The sequence below is a fragment of the Lycium ferocissimum genome, chromosome 5, assembly GCF_029784015.1.
Source record: "Lycium ferocissimum isolate CSIRO_LF1 chromosome 5, AGI_CSIRO_Lferr_CH_V1, whole genome shotgun sequence".
Classification (NCBI taxonomy): Eukaryota; Viridiplantae; Streptophyta; class Magnoliopsida; order Solanales; family Solanaceae; genus Lycium; species Lycium ferocissimum.
This window is the reverse complement of record NC_081346.1, coordinates 7792495-7817194: the sequence shown is the minus strand read 5'-3', so window position 1 is coordinate 7817194 and position 24700 is coordinate 7792495. Positions and strand designations below refer to the sequence as shown.

At 35.4% G+C, this 24700-nt stretch overlaps 2 protein-coding genes across 2 annotated transcripts; both read left to right on the top strand.

The window, feature by feature from the left end:
• Window positions 1–9669: 9669 nt before the first annotated feature.
• On the top strand, window positions 9670–15757 carry LOC132055770 (ABC transporter B family member 25-like). Its single transcript, XM_059447753.1, has 17 exons — window positions 9670–10225; window positions 10890–10958; window positions 11044–11079; window positions 11167–11241; window positions 11322–11446; window positions 11676–11775; window positions 11887–12058; window positions 12155–12273; window positions 12927–13037; window positions 13151–13295; window positions 13422–13554; window positions 14130–14205; window positions 14292–14357; window positions 14442–14549; window positions 14773–14880; window positions 14961–15158; window positions 15256–15757. Exons 1-17 carry the CDS (start codon window positions 10154–10156, stop codon window positions 15457–15459), a joined length of 1917 nt encoding a protein of 638 aa, XP_059303736.1. The 5' UTR covers window positions 9670–10153; the 3' UTR covers window positions 15460–15757.
• Window positions 15758–18206: 2449 nt separating this feature from the next.
• LOC132057525 (uncharacterized) lies at window positions 18207–22361 on the top strand. The gene is made up of 3 exons (XM_059450166.1): window positions 18207–18914; window positions 18959–21914; window positions 22045–22361. Exons 1-3 carry the CDS (start codon window positions 18207–18209, stop codon window positions 22359–22361), a joined length of 3981 nt encoding a protein of 1326 aa, XP_059306149.1.
• The last annotated feature ends 2339 nt before the right edge of the window (window positions 22362–24700 follow it).

Genomic DNA, 24700 nt, shown 5'->3' with positions numbered 1-24700 from the left:
AGGAATTTTAATACGGTACGGTCCAAATTGATGAAATCCTATAGTTCAGGGACCTAGCAAGTAATTTATGGGATTAGGTTCACCATGAATTCCTAGTTTTTGCCACTGTGAATTCACTTATTATGATTATTATTATTATGATATTAATTTGAGGTTGCTATAGATATTCATAAATTTCAAGCTCTAAACCTGCCTCAACTATTATTCCATCAATAGAAAATCATCATACTATAACCGAAGGGGAATAGAATCCTATATCTGATCAACAAGTTCCAACCACTTGTAATCCAAAAAAATGTGCTCGATCGCTTGGTCTCGTCAATAAAATTTGATGATCAAGCAAATAAAAAAAATATTACTCGTTGCAAAGGTGCAAGTTGTTCATAATAATATCTTCATCAAAAGGCACAAGTTGCAATGTTCCTAGTTACTACAAATTTTGGTGAAGGTTGACTCCTATCTGGTCCATTCTTTGAAAAGAATAGTGTCCCTCTCAAACTTGAAAGTTGAAACCCAAATTTAGTAATGTTCATTAAGCCTAATAGTGTTGGCGGAGAAATTATTTCTACAAAAGGTGTTTGCTCAGATGGTATAAGCACGGACCACCTTCAACCTTAAGGTTGTGGGTTCATTCAATGGAGCAAAAAAGGTGGAGCTCCTAGGGAGGGTAAAAATAAAGAAAAAAGGAGTAATTATTTCAACGTCAACTTTGAAATATAAAATTTAGATTTGGAAAAATAGGTTTAAAAATATTCTTTTGTAATTTAACTTCAAATATCACTATATATAGTGTTTGATAATGTCTTTTTCTTTTTTAAGACTTACGACATGTTTAATTTTCTCTATATTACTCTTACTATATTAACTCCTACTATATTCCTCGTGTGTAGCCTCATGTAAAGCATATGTAACAGTCCTTCTAAATGCCTAGGTGATTAGGTAAGACACAGGGAGTTCAAATTGATATTAAGTTTTATGCTGTCAATATTCTAGTCATGACTCATGATGCAATAAGTATAAAGTAAAATCCAGATATTTACTTTTTCTTTTGCTAGTCCCTCTTTATATGCCGCGTATCAGCATAATATTGAGAATCCAAATCTAACTTTAATTTTGTGGGTATAATTTCTTCGCACAGATCAAATCAATTTCTTGATCCAACCAGCAGTATGGAAACATGCATGAAATGCCAAAAGAAGTTGTTCCTAAAACAAATAATTAAAGGGCTTGTGCTTTATTGTGGCAGCCACACACACCAACTTCCAACGCTTTTTTTGACGAAAATATAAGATATGCATCCAAGCAAAATTTTACTATATTATAAGAAAAATAATTCTTTTGTCATTCTCTATTGAAGAATTTATGCAGCAATAGGTGTAATTAGCAGCCTCATAGTACAGCTGCTAAGCACTATATATTAGAGTATCCATCACCTTTGTTTCTGACTTAAATTCCTCCACTTTTATAAACACTAAATGATTAGATTCCGACTTTGATGGAGACAAATCTATAATTTAACATGTTTGATACTCGTGCTTAAGTGAAAAATGTTAATTTACATTTGGCCTAATGTTACCAAGATAACATGCCAAAGAAGATTTACTTTTGTTCCTCCAATTTTAGATATGGATTTGCTTCCAATTATAATAAGTTTTAACCTAGTGGAAGTGATCTTGTCGGCTTCTTATGATTTGTGGGAGAGTTCCTGCATGTGAGTGGGAAAGGAAAAACAATGAATTGTATATTCATAGTTCATATAATTTGAATTTTTTAACAAAGATATTCTTTATATTTTTAAAAGTAAAGAATATTATCTGAAAATTGTACAAATATATTATGAAAATTTTCCAGTTGAAAAATTTGGAATCGTTAATTGATCAAACTTTAAAATTCGGTACATGTTTTATTGTCCTGAAAAATTTAGTTGTCTCCTCCTTCTTCTGCTTCCAATGAGGGCCTACAAATTTGTTTCTATTACCATCCAAAATTACTTATTTTTGTATCAGAAGTTTGACAAAGCACCTTAATCTCTAATAACATAAGTACTTTAAAAACAAGCATTATTAAATTCTCAAAAATTTGATCGAATAGGCTAATGACATAGGCCAAACTAGGAACTAGGAAGGTAAAGAATCGAAGCAAACGATGTCGAATAATAAACTAGAAGCTGCTACATTGGATATATAATTATAGTTCAAGAAAACTTAGTGGCAAATCTAACATTTTAAACTGCTACAGACTTCGTATACATAAACATTATTTAAGATTTAACATACACAAGTGTGTGCAGTCAAAAAATTAGAATTTTCATCGATGGATTCAAATATAAAGAAATAAAATTCTAAAAAGTCAAAGGGATTAATTAGCAACAACAACAACATACCTAGTGAAAGGGATTAATTAGCATATACTATATATACATCAAAAATAATTTTAACCTTGCATACTGCAGATAATCTTTGCAGCCCCTAAATTCGTTTAGGGTGTCAAATGGGCAAATTTCACTAAATTTAGAGGGGGGAAGGGGGTCAATTGGTGGGTTAATAACCCGCCAAGGGCTGCTTGTGCTACGATGAGTATCTTCGGTCAAGAGTTAAACAACGGGTCATAATTCAACCTACTCAACTATTACGAAATTTTAATTTAATTATTTCTTTTTTATATTTTATTTAATTATCAAATAAAATTATTTTTCGTCTATTATTACTTATATCTAACATATAGAACCAGAGGCGGAACTAGGATTTTAAGTTTATGGGTTCTAGATTCTAGAAAAATGAAAATTATTGAGTTCTTGATAAATTATTTATATATAAGTGAAAGTCTTAACATAAATACATGCGTTGAAGCTAATGGGTAGGGGCAGCGCCAAGTAGGACCAAAGGGGGTCACCCTTCGACACTACATTATACTATATATTCAAGGTTTTTTTTTTTTATTTTTTATATCTGGTATATATTGAATCCCTTTAATTTTTTTGTGTGTTACTTCTTCATATTCTGAATCATTTTAGTGAAAATTCTGGCTCCGCCACTACTATTAGATTCTACTAAAGTGGAATGTTAGCTCCGCCCCTATATAAAACCAAAACAAGTTTCAAAGTATTTTGACTGATACCATATGTGTTATTCGGAATTCCAATATCCAAATCACGAGAGTGGAAAAAAATAATTGTCTGGTACAATTTGTGATAATGTTTAGGCAAATGCGGCATGTTGAGATCTCATGCAATATCTATATTTGAAGTATACTAAAGTGGTTGTGGTTAAGTTTATAAAGTGGTAACTTGGAGAAGGGGAAATTGGCCACTTTGGCCAATACTTATCCTATTTTACAGTTTGATACAAGGATTTCATTTTCACTAGTGAATTTATCAGCACTTCGCGCGGTCTCAAAAATGTAGTAAATTACAAAAAGATTAGCAAGCCAACAATAAATTTAGATGTTATTCCCTCTTTACTGTGACAAAGAAAAGACTTATAATAGGCGAATACCTTACACTTTGGTTAATTCATAAATTTGGTTTATTTATACCAAATACTTATATGTAATGTATAGTATTATATATTACCGATTGAGCTTTTTTAAGTTTTATCTAATCAAACAATTAATGCATATCAAATATACATATATAATGCAGAAGTAACAGCAACATTAAATTTGAGATACACCATTAAAGGAATAAAAATTACCATGTATTCACTTTACAAAAAAATAGTTAATATTAGACATAAAGATTAATATGAACCAATACCGTTCTAATAACAGAACATTCAGAAGAAGAAAAAAATCACGAGTCCTCGTAATAGACTTTAAGGAAAAGAAGGAACCAAAAGTAATTTGATTAAAACCTAACAATTAAAAAGGTAATTACCATCTAATTTACAATTTTTTTCCTTGTTCCCTCAACCTAAGTCATCAGACATTTATTTATCGAATATCCTAAATAGATTTGAACTCTGTAATAGTCGATATAAGTTTTCAATAATCTGCTAGCAAGTGAAAATCTTAATTATTACTGGGTACCCACTATAACATTTTGTATATTTATATAGTAACTCTTCTCTAAAGCTCTTACTGCTGCACAATCATTTTACCCATATAATAAATTTTATAAAATATTTTAAAATTTTGATCTTTTTCATAAAATGGTTTCCTCGTTTTAAGTGCTTCTTTTCTCATCTTTAATTGCCTTTGCTTTATTTTTCTTCTTCTTTTTCTCTTAAAACCAAAAGAAAATTTGAATTTATATCAAAAAAAATTTATATGAATAATAAATTTATAACTGAAACATAAAACATAACTCAATGTTACAGCAAATAATAACATAAATCAATAATCACGAAAAAAATAATACCAAAATCTTAACTGCATATAGAAGAAAATCACTACTCAACTTGAAATACATGGATCTTTGCCTTGTCTTTCAACTTCCTCTTCAACATTATTCTAAAAAATGTACCGGTGTGAAACATTCTCGCCATGAAATGCCTCTCCAACCATAGACAACCATGATTTGCTGGGAATTCCTTGTCGAAAGTGTATAAGGAAATACTTGCATTGTTCAAATTATGAACAAATTTATTTAGAATTCTACGCATGGAATGATGGAATACAAAATACATAAAAGATTAAATGCACAAAAGACAGACAATGATCGGTTTGCCTGGGCTACTACAATATGAAGGTAACGTTCACGAGACTAATGTGATGTGATCATTTTTTTTATTATTATATTTGCAACAAAATCTTATAATGCATCTATTTATACGACTACAATATGGAATACCAAATTATGCCATGACCACGAACATGACTGTTAATTATTTAGGGGTTATGATAATAAAAAGTTGTGGGAGTAATAGAAATAAAGACCACTAAGTTTTTACATTAAAGAATATCAATGAATGGAGGAGTAGTATATTTATTATTTATCATATAATAAGAAATAGAAAAGTAGGAGAAATTGTCAAAAAAATGAGAAAAAAGATAAGTAGGATCCTTGACCAAAGAGAGGTGCCATTTCACTCTTGTTTTGCCTAGCTTTATTATATATATAGATTGTACCCTACAACATTAATTGTACTTTTGTCTCTATAGTGAAATTTCCTCATAAATATTTTATAACAGAAGTTGTATATTCGGAATTTGAAAAATAAAGTGGCATATCAATTTAAGAATTTATCTCGCTTTAACTAATCTCCATTACACGAAGGTGACTAAATTTCATACCTCAAGGAAGCAAACTGATTTAAAACCACATTACTTAAAAGTGTGATTTGCACAAATAGGTTCTTGCAGTGTCATCATCTAAAATTTGACCTCGTTAAGAAATATGGTGCAAAATAACCTTTTCGTCATTTCGTTAGAATTTTGAGGAAAGTGTTTGGGGATTGTTAGGATTTCTTATTTGATATTGCGCAAAACTTGCCTTAACAATAACCTATATTGGTCGTTATGATTATTCCCACAAATGCTGACGAATCGCCAATATTTCAATCAAAAAACTTGTCTTAACTAACAAATTATGATAATCATTCAAGATTTTGACCTCAAATCATGATGAAACTTGCAATGATTATTGGATGCTCACTATGGGCTTCCAATTTCAGCACACTTGCAACTTCAGCCCAATTTAATTCTGACATACCCATAAGTATTGGATGCTCACTATGGGCTTGTCGCAGGGACCAGCAAGCGGGGCCGGAAAACCAGAGGTCCTTTGGGTCTTTGGGGGTGGTCTTTAATTTTTATCCTTCGCGTAAAATACCCCGAGTTTCTGAATTCTACTCCCGGATTAGTCATAAAAACAAAAAAAAAATTCACAAGGCAAGACTTTGCAAAAAGTCTGCCTTATACGGCAGAGTTTGCCTCCGGCAGACTTTTAGTTATGCCCTAAGGCAACTTTTGCAGCATAAGGCAGACTTTAGTTATGCCTTAAGGCAAACTCTGCAGCATAAGACAGATTTTTTGCAAAGTCTTGCCTTGCGATTTTTTTTTTAATTGGGGGGGGGGGGGGGGGGGTTCGAACCCATAACCTTAGGTATTTTTGGCCACCTTTTTAAGCGAAGGATAAAAATTAAAGACCAGCAATTTGAGGGACAAAAATTAAAGACCAGTGCCTCTGAAGGACAATGAGCGCAAAAAATTGGGTCCTTTGGGCATACGGTCCAATACTCGCAATGTAAACATACCAATGTATGTAATTCTGTTTAGGATGAGGCCCAATTCCAAATACTAAGGAAAGCAGATTTTCATCTCATGGTATCTTTGAAGATACCATCCTACTCAGATTTTCATCTAATTGTTTAAGTAAGATCTTGGAATTCATTTATTTCTCTCGGCGGTGGCTTGTTTTAGCTCTAAGCTCCGCTCCTTTGACTGATTTGTTCGCATTGGATCTTAGGAGGGGTGGAGGTAGAGTATCATATGTGGGTTCGGTCGAATTCAATAATTTTTTTATTAGACTTTGTACTTGTATGAGAAAATTCATTAGAGATGTATAAATATTTATTTGCGAACTCAATAACTAAGACAAACTATGAATTAAGTAACAAGTTAAAAAAATCCATAAATTTTAAATTCTGACTCCGCCTCTAAAATAGTTTACAACAAACAACAACATAACCAGTGTAATCTACATGTGGGCTCTGGACTACTAAAATACTCCCTTCGTCTCATAATAAGTGTCACCTTAGCCAAAAAATTTTATCCCATAATAAGTGTCACCTTAGGAAACCAATGTATCTATTGTCTAGTTTTTTCCAACTTTGCCCTTGGACAAAAGAAGTAGTAGTACTCTAAATGATGATAGTTGTATTCCCAATGTCAAAAGATGGACTACTTGTGCATGCTGTAACCATCAAGAGGAAAAAATAATTTTTTTTAAATAAGAATAATTTGGTAAACTTCACACGTCATCATTGATTTCTTAATATGCGTATTTTTTATTTATGTGACACTTATTGTGGGACAGAGGAGATGCTGTTCTGTTTGCTAATAATATTGTTTTTAGGTAAAAAGTGGTAAGCCACGTGTGCTACCTGTGGAAAATCTATTTTGTATGAGTATATTTACTTACTTTAAGAACTTGTGCGAATATCCTTTAGAACAAGACCTGAGAGCCAGCGCATGGACTTACTGGCTACTGCATATTGAATTTCCAAGCAACCACTCATTCAAAATTATAGGCCATTTCCGTGTCTTTCCCGCAAATTTTTATATGTATAATGATTAAGCATATCTCATAGTCTCAATAGAACAGTTTAGTAGTCAATAAGAGCCCGTTTGGATTGGCTTATAAGTTGCTTATGTTCGCTTTCACTTTTTGTTTGGTTTGCTTGACTTAAAGCTATTTTATGCTTAAAATAAGCTCAATAAAATAATTGGGCCCATTTGACTTAACTTATCTAAAGCGCCATGTTAAAAGCTTATAAGCCAAAAAAAATAAGTTAGACTACCCCAACTTATTTTTTGGCCAAACCCATCGACAAACACTTTGTGGTCGTCCACTTCTTTCACTTCGAAAGACCTAAAGTGGCCCTTGTTCCATTTAGACACTTTAGGTGGCCATTCCTATTCCACTTAGACACTTTTTGCAATTATCTGAGCAAAACCAACACTAATCGTCTCCTACGTGGATTAAGTGGTCAATTAAATTGTGCCTGGGCTCATTTAAATTGTGCCAACTCAATTAAATTGTGCCAACTCATTTTAATTGTAAATTCACTAATTTGTAAATTCGTGGAGTTTTGACCATTAAAAAGTGGGGCTTTTGGGTCGGTGGATGTGCAATGAAGTGGCGCCTTTTGGTGTTGGTTTTGCTCCGAAAACAAGGCAAAAAGTTGTCTGGGGTGGAATAGAACGACCCAATTCGTTGTTTAAATTAACAAGGGTCACTTTAGGTGCTCAGTGAAAGTTAAGTAGACGACCGTACGGATGTCTGTCGATGGGTTTGGCCTATTTTTTTTAGCTTATAAGCTGCAAACAGCTTATAGGCATAAGCCCATCCAAACAGGCTCTAAGTTGTAAATTTCAGGGGCGGACCTACTTGGTCGGTTGGGAGCAATGGCGGAGCCAGGATTCATATTAAAGGGTGTCAAAAAACATAGAAATGTCGTGACCTAGGTTTAAACCCGTGATCTTAGAGCCTTTTTGCAACCCCTTAACCGCTAAGCTAAGCCTTCAACTTGTGTTAAGGGGTGTCAACACTAGTATACATACCTATAAAATCAAAATTTCACCTATATATACAATGTAATTTTCCGGCGAAGGGTGTCGCTTGACACCCCTCAAGCCAAGGTGGCTCCGCCCCTGGTTGGGAGCACGTGTCCCCCCTTAACTTCGAGAAAAACTATATATATATATATATATATATATATATCTTGAAAACCTATCATATATTTTAAGAAAATCCCTAAAAAATATCTGTTGAAGTGGGTTAGTTGGTAAGCATGCCCTTAGCTTCTTGTGCGCGCTTAGAAAATCCCTAAGAAATATCTGTTGAAGTGGGTTAGTTGGTAAGCATGCCCCTTAGCTCCTTGTGCATAAGCGCGCGACCCAAGTTCTAGTCCAGACTACAACATTTTTTTAAGATGACAGTTAAAAAATAATAGGAACAAAACGTGTTGCTGGCAGGTTTCGAACAAGGAGCCTAACGTGTATAACTTGACACCAAACCACCCGAGCAGCAAGCGAGTTCTAAACAATTATGCCATTTCATTTATATATTATTTATATCGGTTCTATGGGTGTTTAACAATATTTTCAAATGATGAGATGTTGCAGAAAATTGTGATTAGAGACGGACTCAGGATTTGAAGTTGATGCTTCGACTAACGTGCATCTTCCTTCGATGGTGCCTCCGTCGTCTTAAAATCCTGGGTCCGCCTCTGGTTGTAATTAAACCGATATATCACAAGCTTAATAGTAGCCTTTGTTATCCAATAGGCTACCATATTTTTTCAAGTGATACAACAACAATAACATACCTAATGTAATTTCACAAGTGGATAAGGGCGGAAAATTTGAAAAATTACATTCTCTTTACCTTTTTGAATCCCTTAGCCATTGTAAGTGAGGTCTGGGGAAGGTGGTCTATACGCAACCTTATCCCTACCTTGTGAAGGTAGTTATTTTCGATATTTCAAGTGATACGTGAAATATAACCAAAAAAAAAAACAAAAAAAAAATAGATGCATGTTATGTATTTGTATAGAATTTTAACATTTAATTACAATTAATAATTTACATTTTCATTATATTAAATTGCTTAACCTTTATGAATTGAATCTTTGGTAAGTATTTAACCGTTTATTTTGTAGAGGGAAAAGATGCTGAAAAGTCAAAAGATCCCAACCAACAAACGCAGGCCGGGTCGGGCCCGCATGATATCACGACAATTTTAACGACTTATATCGTCTTTCAAAGAAGTTCCACGAAGCAACTCATTTCTATTTAATTATTTTCAGCCATTTGTACTGGCTAATTTTCCTGTGGCTTACAATCAAGAAAGTAGTAAAATCCCCCCAAAATATACGACATTTGATTGAAGAAAAAAAAAAAAAGAGTCAAAGGTACGTAAAATACAATTTGTCTATATCTATAGCTCTCGTAATGGGAATTTTCAGAACACATACACAGTGAAAAAATTATTAGTATATCTCCGCAGCCTTCCTAGTGACATAAGCAATTACCTAAACAAAATCTGTCTTTATTCACTGCAATACGAACATGGGGTCTTGCGTCTTGGTCTCCGAGAAATTCTAAACTAATAGTCCATTCGTATCAATTTATGTGATACAGTTAAAACTTTAAAAGTCAATTAAATTTTTATCTGATTGAAATTTCTTTATATGCCTTTTAAATATTTGAATTTGTTGATTATTGTGATTTATAATACTTTTTTGATATACATTTAATACTAAGCTTCTATGAATTCACGGTCAAAATTTAAAATTGAGATGTGCCACGTAAATTGGACAGAGGGAGTATAACCTGTCAAATACTAGACGACAATTTATTTTGCTATTATATATGTACTACAAATAAACCCACCCATTTCATCATTCACTTGACCAAACACTTTGTGTGATTTTGAATTTTCAGTATAAATTTTGTAGCTGTACCTGTGGTCACCACACTTCACTACTCCATGTATTCAGGAATGCATGGTCATGGCAATGGCTTGGGTAATACCAGAACTCCTTTATTAGACAGACCTCCTGTAAGTTAATTTTTCTCTACTTTCTTCCAATTTCTGTTTTCATCTATAAATTAAATCCCCTTTTTTCTTGTTGGATTATTGCGAGTTTGGATTCCTATCCATCATTTTTATGTATTTGAATCATACGTAGCATTTATTTTACGGTGTCAGATAGCATGATTTGGAATTTTCTGCTAATTTAGGCTGTTAGGTCATGATGTTCTTATATTGTGACCAAATTAATTAACCCAAGTTTTGTTGTGTTTGCATGGGGTTTTATGGTTCAAGGCTATCTTAGAGTAGATTGAACTGTTTTAATGGAAAGTATAGTCGTATGTTTGGGTGTTTAGCTTGGTTAGAATATTGACATGGCAATTGAAACTTGACTTAATCCATTTCTCTACGGTTAGGCTTAAGGAGAAGTTTATTGCTTAAAAATGTTGTTTGAGATTCCTAATCATAGAGCATGTAAGGTAGGGGTAAGGTCTACATACATCCTACCCTCACCAGACACACTGGGTATGTTGTTGTAATCATAGAGCATGTAATGTTGAGTTACTATTGTAAACAATACTTTGCTAATGTTGAGGAGCACCAGTAGTTTTAGGATTTGATTGGGCAAGGAGATCTTTTGTCTTTTAGCAGATTATTTTTTTGGTTTTTACTGTTTATATCGTCTTTATAGATAGGGAGAAAGAGAAATGGTGCTGAAGATGGTCAGCTCGGAGACCTTGAGCATGGTGATTCTGTTGCGGTAATTTTAAGTACAGTACTTTTTTTTTTCCACATTTTACTAACCATTGTAGTGTACAGGTAGCTAACTTCATCTTCATCTTCAGGCACCAAATGTGGGATTTGGCAGAGTGCTTTCACTTGTAAGTGGATGTTGTTTGTGTTTGTAGTTGGCAAACTGTGTCCACACTGGAGTTGTATCGAACTTTTAACATGATCCTATTTTGCAGGCGAAGCCTGAAGCAGGAAGTTTGGTATTTGCGACAATTGCTTTGATGATTGCAGCAACATCAAGCATTTTGATTGTAGGTACCTCTTTCAATTCACTGCGTTTCTACTGAAGCAAGATTTTCTTATCTCTGACTTTACAGTGCTCAATTTGCAGCCGAAATTTGGAGGAAAAATAATTGATATTGTCTCAGGTGATATCCGAACACCTGAACAGAAATCAGAAGCTTTAGATGCAGTCAAGAACACAATACTTGAAATCTTTCTGATTGTCATCGTTGGGTATTTCCTGCAACTTTTGGCCAGCTTTCTTTTTCTCTCTTTTCATGCTGCTAAAGAAAAATCTTCAATTTAAATTATCGGTAACTTGAATCATTGCTTGGAGGTTGTATTCTACTAGTTTAGGCTTTCAGGGGGGAGGGAGCATAACGAGACACTTGGCCCTCCAGTATGGTTCTTCCCTTCAATTGCATTTTGTTATATCTAACTTTGCAACAATTGTCTCTTTCAGTTCTGTTTGCACAGCGCTTCGAGCATGGCTATTCTCTTCTGCTAGTGAAAGGGTTGTAGCCCGGTTGAGAAAGAACCTGCTAAGTCACCTTGTTCACCAGGTAAAGATATACTCCTGGCTAATTTCCTCTAATTAGTTTTTATCTTTCTCACTTTGTTAGAGTTGGTCTTGTTTTATTATTCGATCCTTGAAAGACAAATGCATTTTTCAGGAGATAGCTTTCTTCGATGTTACTCGAACAGGGGAGCTCCTCAGTAGGCTATCTGAAGATACCCAGATCATAAAGAATGCCGCAACTACTAATCTTTCAGAGGCTTTGAGGAATCTTGCTACTGCATTTATTGGACTTGCATTTATGTTTCAAACATCATGGAAATTAACATGTAAGTGGATAAAAACTTTTTAAGAGAAGATTCCTATTACGTTTTAGCTTCTTTTATTATCTTATATTCTTACTGATTTTTCAAATATAAATCTAGTGTTGTCACTAGCTGTTGTACCAGTCATATCAGTTGCAGTACGCAAATTTGGTCGCTACATGCGTGAACTTTCCCACAAAACTCAAGCTGCTGCAGCAGTAGCCTCGTCCATTGCTGAGGTTTGTCACTCTGCTCATATAGGTAGTCGTTTGTACACAACGTATGATAACTTTAACTGGTTCTGGTAATATTCCGTCCTGGAAGTTTTATACAGTTGCATTTTAATTGAAGTTCTTGGAAAGTAGGCTTCCCAAATTCGCATTGACAGAGTGAGTGTTTTTTGGGCCCCTAGCAATGAAACCATTGTACTTCAAAGGAAGCTTGTAGAAACTAAATCTTACATCCTCTGAAAATGAATGTTTGCATGGAGTTTTTCATTTGAACTAGCTCTAAAGTAGTTCATAAATACGCCATCACTTGATTGCCATCCAAGAGAGGTCGCGTTATTTATACTCCCTTCAAGCAGTGTGATAACTATCAACAAAGAAATGATCCTACAAAGTCTTGTTACTTAATTCTGTTGAGTTCAAGTTGCTGCTGGGGTCTTTGCTGTCTTGCAGTGTTTTATGAATATTCTCGTTGCTGGAAACTACATGTTTGCTGGTAGTTACTACTTACTATGTATCCTTTATTTTTATTTTTTTTAAAATATTATCCTTTAACAAGTCAGTTTTTTCTTATGTTTCTCAATATTCTAAGCAACATAGTATCCTAGAGTTTTATCAATGGCGAGAATTCATTTTCATGTAATCAGGGTGAATTTTGTGTTTAGGAAACTTTTGGTGCCGTACGCACAGTGAGATCATTTGCGCAGGAAGATTATGAGATTTCACGCTATTCAGAGAAAGTTGAAGAGACCTTAAAGCTTGGGCTTGGACAAGCTGTGAGTTGCTTAATTCTTCCACCTCTGACAAGAAAAGAAGGGAGAGATAGAGAGTGAGAGAGGTGTTGAGAGGATGAGAAGGAAAACCTGATATCTCGTGTTTTCTTCTGCAGAAAGTGGTTGGCCTTTTCTCTGGAAGCTTAAATGCCGCATCTACTCTATCAGTTATTGTAGTAGTAATATATGGAGCCACTCTGACTATCCAAGGCGCTATGACACCTGGAGCTCTTACATCTTTCATACTCTATAGCTTAACAGGTAATTCCCTTCATTTTTCCGAAATGAGATGTACCTCTGATGCCCCATAACTTATGTAATATTTTAGCATTTATCAATATCCATCTTAGATCCTTTGTTGACGTAAACAACTGTACATTCTTACAGTTGGATCATCCGTATCTGGACTTTCTGGATTATATACTGTAGCAATGAAAGCTGCTGGAGCCAGCAGACGAGTTTTTCAGCTCTTGGATCGCACATCGTCCATGCCAAAATCAGGAAACCAGTCTCCATTGGGGTATGTTCCTTTATTCTCCTAATCCAATAGTTCGTTATTCATTACCCCTCTTCACTGCTAAAAGATTCCAGCTACGTGAGTAATTGTGGCATAAACTGTAATTATTTTCATGGGAAGACAATCGATGAACAGATGCTTGATAACTCATCTGGTAATATGCAACCGGTGACCAATGTGAAAATGCCTTCTAACTTTTCTGGGTGTTAAAAGTTCTGTTTATAATGGAATATCCAGCTGTCTTGGAAATAAAAACATGCATTTTGATGGTGTTCTATTTGTTGGTTCTCGCATTGTAATAGCAAATTCATTTCCTTTGATGTTTGCCAAAATTTCGATAAAGCTGGCCTGTCCTGCTCCATCAAGCTGTTCTGGTATCCTCAATTCTGACATGCATCCATGCACTTCCTCATTACAATATATTTTGTTCCATCATATCAGAACTTTCAGCATGAAGCACTTAACCTCTCTGATTCTCATGATCAGAGGCAAAATTGTGACTATTGTATTCAGCATGTGCTTCTATAGCCAGTTGTGGCCCACAAGATTAAATGAAATGTCGGTTGCTTTTGTTACAGTGATCAAGCTGCAGAGGTAGAATTGGATGATGTCTGGTTTGCCTACCCGTCCCGTCCTAGCCACATGGTCCTTAAGGTGAGGAGCATATCCTCTTGTATTGTACCTACATGAACAAAAAATGGTTGTTTGACAGAAATAGGGAAAACCTTCTGTGGATTCAGGGTATAACATTGAAACTACAGTCTGGTTCAAAGGTTGCACTGGTCGGTCCAAGTGGTGGTGGAAAGGTAAGACCCTGTGTCATTAAAGTTCTATTGAAGTTTCTATTGTTCCTCAAAAAGAGTGGAGAACTCATGAATTCTTTGTTGCAGACTACAATAGCAAATTTGATAGAAAGATTCTATGATCCTGTTAAAGGGAAGATCTTGCTCAATGGGGTTTCTCTGGTTGAAATTTCTCATAAGCACCTACACCATAAGGTAATACAATACAAAGTTCTTGAAGCTAATATTCCCATTGCAAGAAAAGCAGTAGATATTTCACCATACCATTCTTCAGTATGTCCATACCCTAACCACCCCCCCCCCCCCCCAAAAAAAACAACCCACCCAACAATACACACAAGATAAAAGTGAGTTTTTTTTTTCCCAGCTTTTACAAGTTATAGATTCCTAAGTACATATTTCTTCCGAAAAATTTCAGGTTAGTATAGTGAGCCAGGAACCTGTTCTTTTTAACTGTTCCATCGAAGAAAATATTGCCTATGGATTGGGTGGCAAAGCAAGCACTGAGGATATAGAAAAAGCAGCTGTAAGTTTCAATCTCGTTAATGACTGATTGCAGTCTTCTGCAAATATTCTAACTAATTATCACATCGCTGTTTTGAACAGAAAATGGCTAATGCTCATGAATTTATATCGAAATTTCCCGAACAATATCAAACCCATGTCGGAGAACGAGGATTGAGACTTTCTGGTGGTCAGAAACAGAGAATTGCGATAGCTAGAGCGCTGCTGATGAACCCAACGATTTTATTGTTGGATGAGGCCACGAGTGCCCTGGATGCTGAAAGTGAATATCTTGTTCAGGTCTGCTTTTATTTTGATATCTGCTTGCCTTAATCTCCTTTGACTGTCAACTAAATGACCTGAATCTCTTGTCTAAATCTGTTTATATGCTATGCAGGATGCCATGGATTCCCTGATGAAAGGTAGAACCGTTCTTGTGATAGCTCATAGGCTTTCGACAGTCAAGAGTGCAAACACTGTAGCTGTTGTTTCCGATGGTCAAATAGTCGAAAGTGGCACACATGATGACCTTCTAAACAAGAATGGGATCTACACAAATCTGGTGAGGAGGCAGTTGCAGGGACACAAATCTGATAGCTAGTTTTCATCTGTGTTCAAAACACGTGATAAACTGAGTTAGCAAGCACAAATGTTCAATGAACTTGCATTCACATATAGAAAGTGTAAGGAGGAAACATCATTCCATAAACGACAATCTGTCACTGTAGTTTGAAATCGTGTGCACAAATCAAGCATGCGCCACTGCTGATTTTAATCATTTCACTGGTCGATACATGCTAAAGAGTTTTTGAGTGATTTATGTGTATCCCTATGTCATTATGCCTTGGAATTGCACTTAGCGAGAGTTTAGAAATATACATTGATAGTTTAAATTTGAATTTAAGTTATTTGCACCCATAGTGTAAAGATTCTTTTCTTTACGCTATCAGTGAATTTAAGTATGTGAAAACAAGTTAATTCCATATTACTTCGTCAGATTACTAATTAGTACTAATAATATTTATCAATAAATTTATTTTTAATTACCTAATAATGATCTGATCGAATTTAAAAAGCTATTGCTTAGAGAGAGAAGGTCCAACTTCTCTCTACAAAAATAAATCTTTATTTTATTTCCCAAAATTCCCAACGGCTTAATCTCTGATAGTAACGGTCTTATTTTCCACAGTAACGGAACTGAGCAACAACCACTCCCACCGCCGGTGGGCTGATTGCCCATCGGAGATGGCAAATCCAAACAATTCGGCTCCTCTACACAACAAAGATGCAAACTTTCCACCTTTACCCACTTCTAATCAGTCAAAAACCAACAACCCTTTCCACAATAGGTCAGATTCACAGAATGTTTGGAACCCCAATCCTCAAAGTACTAACAATAACAGCTCTTTTGTTGGTACGAGTAAGGATGCAGACAATACAATGAAAAATTTCGCGGCTGTTCTTGGTGGAGCGAATGCTACTAACTCCAAAAAGAAAGTTCAACTGAACCACCGACCATATGAGATCAGGCAAGGCAAAGCAGTAGTCTTCTTCACCTCTGAAGAAGATAAACTATTGGCAGAGACCTGTCGGCTTACGATAGTAGGTAAGTTTATTCGAACTAGACCAGCTATTGAGAAGATTCGTAATGAATTTTACAAAACGATATCCACTAAAGGTGGAGTTCGAATAGGTGCATATGACTTACACCATATCTTCATGGACTTTGACCTTGAGGAAGACCATAAGAATGTATACGGTAGAAATTTCCTAACTATAGGTGGAGTACAAATGAAATTGCAAAAGTGGACCACTAAGTTTAGACCTAAAGCTGAGACCACTTTGGCCCCTGTATGGGTCAATCTACCAGACCTAAGGTGGCATTATTTTGAATGGGATGCACTCTGTAGGGTGATTGATCCAATAGGAATTCCTATCATAACTGACAAAGCCACACTTTCTAAGTCTAGACCAACTACGGCTAAGATTAAGGTGGAGATTGACATCACTAAGCCGTTGGTTAATGAAGTGCTTATTGAGATTAAACATGAAGATGGTAGTGTGGAAACCATTGTGCAAGCTGTGGAATATGAGAATGTACCGGAATATTGCAACCACTGCAAAGTTCAAGGACATGGGGATGGTAACTGCAGGATCCTACATCCAGAATTGAGAAGAGAAGCAGACAAGGGAGAGGAAAAAGTAAATGAGGATAAGACTGCTAGAAAGGTTCCTGGTAACAAAACCAAAGAAAACAATAAGGACTATGGCAACAAAAACAATATGAGGAACATGATGAATACAAAGAATTATGAGAATGCTGGAACTTGGGCAGGCAATACAATTTTTGGTGCTCAAGATGGATGGACCACAGTTACAAAGGGCAAAGGGAGGAACAAGAACAAAACCAATCAGCAAAACAATAGTTCTCAAAGTAAATGGGGAATCAATGAACAGAAGAAAGGGGCACAACAGATGGGTGTGGCCAACAGTCAAACTAAGAATAATGTTGATAAAAATTATGCTGGTTTTCACAAAAAAAAGGATAACAAGAGAGAGGGGCAGAGTGTTTTTGAATTCACTGCTAATGGATCTGGTGGAGATAAGGATCCAGTTAATGGAGAAGGGGAAGTTTCCAATGATCCACTTTGGCAACCAGGTCCCAGGAAGGTAAAAAGGCACAGGAGGACAGGTAACTTTTTAGAGAAGAGCACTTCATTATCTGAAAAGCAAAAGAGTAAGGAAAACTATGACGAGAAATTAGAGCTGAGCAAGATGGGGGATGTTGGTGTCACAGTTATGGACAAGTCACCTTCCATTGCAGGTGAAATTTTAAATGGGGAGATGGAAGGATCAAAAGATCTGGAAAAACAAGTTGATTCTCCAATCGACAGAGGGAATACTATTCTTAGAAATGGCAAAGCTTTTAACAAAATGGCTGCTAGTACTAAAAGTAGTGTTCAAGCTGAAAAGCTAGTGGATCAAAAAGCTGAGTCCTATACTAACAATTGCATGGTAGTGGATCCAGGACCTGAACCTCCCGGAGAGAATATTGAAGAAGATGAGTATAAGCATTTTGAAACTGCATCTGAGGAGGAGGATGAGAAAAACACTGAAATGGAGGATCTGGAGGGTATCTCTGATAGTGAATTTCAATGTCTCTCAGATTCTCAAACTGAGGAAGCAGGAGATACTGACATGATGATGGGTCAGAATCAGAATGATAGAACTACCAAAGATGAACTTCTTTAAAAAAAACCTCTAGTTTATCCATCATGGAGGAGGCTGGAGGAAAGGAGAGTAAGATCAAACAAAAGCAAAGCACAATTCTAACTCCCTTAGTTTCCAATGATTAGTATTCTATCCTGGAATATAAGGAGTGTAAGAACTCAAAGTGCGTTTGCAAGACTCAAAACCCTCAAAAATCAATACAACCTCTCATTTATTGGTCTTCAGGAGCCTATAGTAAAGGCTGAACATTTACCAAAATATATGAGAAGCATAGATATGCAAGGTTGCTATTCAAATATCAACAACAAAATTTGGTTATTTTGGAATAATGACTATACAGTTTCTATTATCAATGATACTGAACAACAAGTGACTTGCAAAGTTATTCAAACTGACAATGGTGAAGTTTTCTACATTACCACAGTGTATGCTAAATGTAGATCTCATCTTAGGAATCAACTATGGGAGGAAATTAATATTTTGTCTCAGAATATTAATGGACCATGGTGTACAATGGGTGATTTCAATGTTATTGCAGTAGCTGAGGAAAAAGAAGGTGGATCTCCTCATAGAATAGAGAGGAGTTTTGATTTTATTCACTGCTTGGAATCTAGTGGTTTACAAGATGCTGGTTTCTCTGGGAATCCTTTTACTTGGTGCAACAATAGAGGTGCCCCGGATACTATTTGGAAAAGATTGGACAGGTTCCTCTATAATGTGGAGTGGTTTGAAAAATATGGTTTTAATACTGTGACTCACTTGGCAAGGGCATGTTCTGATCATGTTCCTCTTCTTATTCAATTCAGTGTCACAGAGGAGCCATATGTGAAATATTTTAGGTTTCTAATTTTTGGACTGAGCATGAGCAGTTCCTGGAGGTTGTAAAAGAAGTTTGGGATGAAGAATGCCAAGGTAACCCCTTGTGGATTCTGCATCAAAAGCTGAAGAAAACTGCTTCTAGGCTTAGCAGATGGTCCAGGGAGACCTTTGGTAATATTCATGAAAATCCTAAGAAATGGGAAAGTGATATTATGGCTCTGGAGCAAAAATTACTAGAGGATAATAATGAAGGAAACAGGACTAACCTTAGCAGGACCAAAGCTGGTTATATTCAATACCTCAAAAATCAAGAAAGCATTTTGAAACAAAAGGCAAGGGTGAATTGGCTGAAAGAAGGAGATTCCAATAGTGCATATTTTCACAAGGTTATCAAAGATAGAAGAAGGAGATTGTGCATTAATAAGATCCAAGATGAGCATCTCCAATGGGTGGAGGGTACTCAAAGAGTAGCAGAAGCTGCAGTCAGATATTTTCAAGGTGTTTTCTGCCAAATTCCTGCACCAAATGATTTCTCTGAGCTAAAGGTGGTTGACCATGTTATTTCACCAGAAGTAAACCAGGCTTTAACTGAATTTCCTGATGAGGAGGAAATTAAGAATTGTGTGTTTAACATGGATCCTGATAGTGCCTCAGGTCCGGATGGATTTTCAGCCAAATTTTATCAAAGTTGTTGGTCTATTATATCTCATGAAGTGGTTCAGGCTATGGAGGCTTTCTTTTGTGGAGCAAATTTACCAAAATGGCTCACACATACTTGCATAGTGATGTTGCCTAAGGTCTCATCTCCACAACAATTTTTAGATATCAGACCAATTAGTCTATGCAATGTCATTAGTAAGATCTTTGCAAAAGTTCTGAGCACCAGACTCAACAATATATTGCCTAGTATAATAAGCACTAATCAGAGTGGTTTTATCAAAGGAAGATCTATTACAGAAAACATTCTTCTAGCCCAAGAGATTATTCAAGATATTGAGAAAGCTGATGAAAAAGGAAATGTGGTCTCTTTGAAATTGGACATGGACAAAGCATATGACAGAGTGTCTTGGCCATACTTATGCATTCTAATGAGAAAGATGGGTTTCTGTGAGCTGTGGATTGATTTGATTTACAAGCATATATCAAGCAACTGGTACTCTCTGATTATCAATGGCACTAGACAAGGTTTCTTCAAATCAGAAAGAGGATTAAGACAGGGAGACCCTATTTCCCCATCTCTTTTTGTTATTTGTGCAGAATTCCTTTCAAAAAAATTAAACAAACTAAATGGCAATGCTGATTTTAAAGGTTTTTATATGAACAAAAAAGGTCCTAAAATTAATCATTTAGCCTTTGCTGATGACATTATTCTATTTTCCAGTGGGTGCAGGAAATCTCTGATGCTGTTGATGGAAACACTTCAAACTTATGAAGAAGTGTCTGGTCAGCTGATAAACAGGCATAAATCTTCAGTTTCTCTAGCAAGTAATGTAGAACAAGGAGCAATCAACAGGGTGGAATTGATCACTGGAATGGTTCACAAGAACTTTCCAATAAAATACTTGGGATGCCCATTATTCAATGGAAGGAAGAATGCAGCAGTTTTTTCTGAAATGATGAACAGAGTTTTAAGCAAAATCAATGGATGGCACACTAGATTCTTGTCAAGTGGTGGAAAAGCAGTGTTAATAAGACATGTTTTATTAGCACTACCAATTCACATGTTAGCAGCAGTGCATCCACCAAAGAGTGTGATGAACCAAATGGAGAAGATGCTCAACAAATTCTTTTGGGGAGGATCAGAGGAGAAGAACAATTATCACTGGTCATCATGGGATAACATGTGTTATCCTTATGAAGAAGGAGGAGCTAAATTCAGGAAAATTCAAGACACTTGTAATGCTTTTACCACCAAACAGTGGTGGAATCTGAGAACAGGTCAATCCCTATGGAAAGATTTCATGTTGAACAAGTATTGCCAAAGGATCCATCCTGTAGTGAAAAGATGGTATTCAGGGAATTCTCATTCATGGAATGCTATGTGTAAGATCAAGAGGAAGATGGATAATCATATCCTATGGAAGATAGGGAAAGGTGACATTGCAATCTGGTATGACAACTGGACAAGCCTTGGAGCCTTAGTGAATTACCTTCCAGAAGATAGAAAACCAAGGAATCAAAAACTTTCTGAAGTTCTGGTTAATGGTCAATGGAGATGGGGAGGATGGGATTTGCTACTGCCTAATGAGGTATTACAAACTATCCAAGATATGCATATCAGTTTGGACAATAGCAAAATGGATAGACCATTATGGACAGCTGAAGAAAATGGCAAATTCTCAGTCTTCTCAGCATGGCAAATCCTAAGAAATAGGAGAGAAAGAAACTGGATGGATACCATGACTTGGCAAAAAAGGGTTCCTTTTAAAATGAACTTCATGGTTTGGAGGATTTTAAGAGATAGGGTTCCAGTGGATGCAAGAATAGCAAAGATGGGAATTAATATCCCATCAAAATGCATATGCTGCAGAATTCCTCAAAATGAAGAGTTGGATCATCTTTTCTATGCAGGACAATTTGCTACTGAAATATGGAGTATATTATGTGGTCCAGTGGGGATTCCTTTTACTAACAAATCTTACAGGCAATTAATCACCACCTGGTGGCAATGGAAGTTCAAGAATCCTATTCAAACTCTAATAGGGAGAATCATTCCTTCTATCACTACTTGGGAAATCTGGAGAACTAGATGTGGAGCAAAGTATGGCAAAGAAAGGCCTAATATTAAAATTTCATTGGAAAAGATAGCATTTATCATTGCTCAAGTTGTACAGGGACAGTTCAAAAGCATTCATCCAGAACCAGACTGGTACAAGATAATTCAAATCATGGAGTTCAAATTCAGCTGCAGGACCACTACTATGGTTAAATGGATCAAGCCTCCTAATAGCTTTGTAAAGATTAACTCTGATGGGAGTTGTAAAGATGGACAATGTGGAGGTGGAGGTGTTGGGGCATCTTATATATGCTTATACCCTCAAGTTGGGACAAGGAGCTAGTAACTGGGCAGAATCTGTAGCTTTACTTTTTGGAGTAAAATGGTGTATTCAAAATGAATATGAATACATCATTGCAGAAAGTGACTCAAAAATCTTGGTGGATAGTGTCAATGAAGCAATTTCTATTCCATGGAGGATGATCAAGGAAGTGGAAGAGCTGAGGCAGTATATAGAACAAACTGGTTTTATCATGCAACATTGCTACCGAGAAGGGAACAAAGTTGCAGATAAATTGGCGGCTCTAAGCCATGGCAACACTAACAATCAAACATACTATGTATATGAAGATCTCCCTAACCAAGTTAAGGGACTAATGACTCTAGACAGATGGAGCCTACCAGCTTTTCGTACAGTCAAGAAAGCAAGAAGCAACATCAAATATGATCCTCCATGAAGACTCTGATGATAGTCATTGGTCCACTACTTTTGTATAGGAGTAGAAATAGGCTATGCATTTACTTCATCTCAAAGGGAATAGGGAACATTGTTAGAATTCCCTCAAATATCAAAGATCAAAGTGTAACTTTTTGCGAGAAGATGAATAAAAATGCATGAATTTGAAGAAAAAAATAATAATAATAAAAAAATAAAAAATAATGATCTGATTGCGTATACTAGGGCAGGGTGAGCATGGTACGGTAGATACCCATTACCATACCCATAACAAAATATTTTATACCGTGGTTTCGGTATTATGATATTTGGTATACATTTTTTGGTATTCGGTACTTATAAAGAAAATACTGAATACTACTGAAGTATATAAACATATACAATTCATATGTATTAGTATATGTTATAATACTAACAAATATATAAACTAGTATCAGTACAAAACTAATTGTTTAGACGTTGAAACTGTGACTACTCTTTCTTGATTGAAATGTTTTTGTTGTGTAATGAATTTATGAAGGGGATCTCTTGTACTTTCTTTTGAATTTTACATGTGCGACGTTTCTTGAATAGCGAAGTCGTAATTCTTTACGATATGATCATATGTTAGTTGAAGGTGAACAAACTATGGTTAGCGGAGTTGTAATTCTTTACGATATAATTATATGTTAGTCGAAGTCGAACAAACTATGGTTATTGATTTACCATACTGCAAAATTTCGAAATTAAACTTAAAAATGGTATAGTATTTTTAAAAACCGAAATTACCGTATCATGTACGCCCCTATACTAAGGGGGTATTCTATAAGCCGGGTATAGAAATTAGACTTACATCTTAAATGAGATCGTCCTAATGGACAATCCATTATGACCAGTAAGACTTTTTGTCAGTTGGTCATTTGTCAGCACAGTAGAGCAGAGACAAATTTTGTTTTATATGCAAACAACAGAGGTGTATCCTTTAATTGAAAAAGAGCTCTTTTCATTAATTGCTATTTGCCTCCTTCACTTTTGGCACTCATTAACCAGAAATAGTCGTCTTTACTTCTTCTCGCAACCCATTATGATCGGTAAGACTTCATTTATTGACAATCTCTTCCAAACATTTCCGGGGCTATTTTTGTTTGCAAGTAAGTTATTCCTATTAGATTATAATAAAGATGTTAAACAATGACAAGATTATATAGTAGATATATTTTTAATGATAAATATTTGATTCAATTGACTAAAAACAACATAATAAAAAATACGGAAAAGGGCCAAAATTATCCCTGAACTTTGAGAAATAGTTTATCCATGCCCTTCATTATACTATTAGCCAATTACTTGCTACTGCTATATCTTTATGGTAAATTTACCCCTAATCTAACCAGATTCACGTTGCCCCAATCCTAGACGCCCAACTCATTTCCCTTATAATTTCATCGGATCAAATTATTCTCTCTACGAATCCGACCCGTCAAATCAATTCACCCAACTCGTTTTTGCTTATTTCAATATCCAAAAACACACGACACTTCAAATATCTCAGCAACTTCACAAAAATCAAAGCTTAACACAAATATCTCAGCAACTTCACAAAAATCAAAGCTTAACACGTTAGGCATTAATTAAAATATCATTAAGCAATCATCTTTCAAGCCATTTCAGTTCAGATCTTCTTCATACTTGTATCCCATCTGAACCCATTTGCCCCCACTTAAATACTTTCTTGCCCAAACCCATTAAGTCAAACGAAAACAAAACGACTTGTTGGTCAAAACAAATGATTAGCCTCACGCAATATAAATACAAAAAAATTAAAAGATGCAAAATTTCAAAAACTAGTTCATTGTATTCTCGTTGAGTTTATTGTCCGAGTTCACTTCTGAATTTTTGAAAGTTCAATTGATGTGGTGCTTGAAATTCAATTGGGCTTGGATTTTTGAGCTAAAATTAGAATGCACATTGGGTGGAGAAGTTGGAAACGAATCTGTTGGGTCTTGACATTCGAAGTTGTGGTTGATAAACTTTTAAAGTTCGTATTGAAAGTTGCTATAAAGCAGTTGAGTATTGAAAATTATTTGAGCTCAGATTAAAAAAAAAAAATCAGAGTTCATCAACAGTTCTTCACTGTTGACTCATCGAAATTCTGAGTTGCTGAGATTTTTGAAGCGTCGTGTCAGCTTGGATGTTGAGAATCATTAACTTATTGTTTTTTAAACTGTCAAAACTGATTTGACGAAAGAACTTCAATATTATCCATTATTTGAAGCTTCATTTGGGTTGGGTCATGGATAATTTTGGATGTTGGATGGGGAAAAAATGATCTGGGTCTTTTAAATTAATCTCAACCCTCCA

Coding starts and splice junctions, on each gene's coding strand:
- LOC132055770 (XM_059447753.1), top strand. CDS start 10,154: ATGTATTCAGGAATGCATGGTCATGGCAATGGCTTGGGTAATACCAGA. Junction 10,226..10,889: donor CTTTATTAGACAGACCTCCT/GTAAGTTAATTT, acceptor TCGTCTTTATAG/ATAGGGAGAAAGAGAAATGG. Junction 13,555..14,129: donor GGAAACCAGTCTCCATTGGG/GTATGTTCCTTT, acceptor CTTTTGTTACAG/TGATCAAGCTGCAGAGGTAG.
- LOC132057525 (XM_059450166.1), top strand. CDS start 18,207: ATGATTAGTATTCTATCCTGGAATATAAGGAGTGTAAGAACTCAAAGT. Junction 18,915..18,958: donor GTGTCACAGAGGAGCCATAT/GTGAAATATTTT, acceptor GAGCATGAGCAG/TTCCTGGAGGTTGTAAAAGA. Junction 21,915..22,044: donor TGGACAATGTGGAGGTGGAG/GTGTTGGGGCAT, acceptor ACATCATTGCAG/AAAGTGACTCAAAAATCTTG.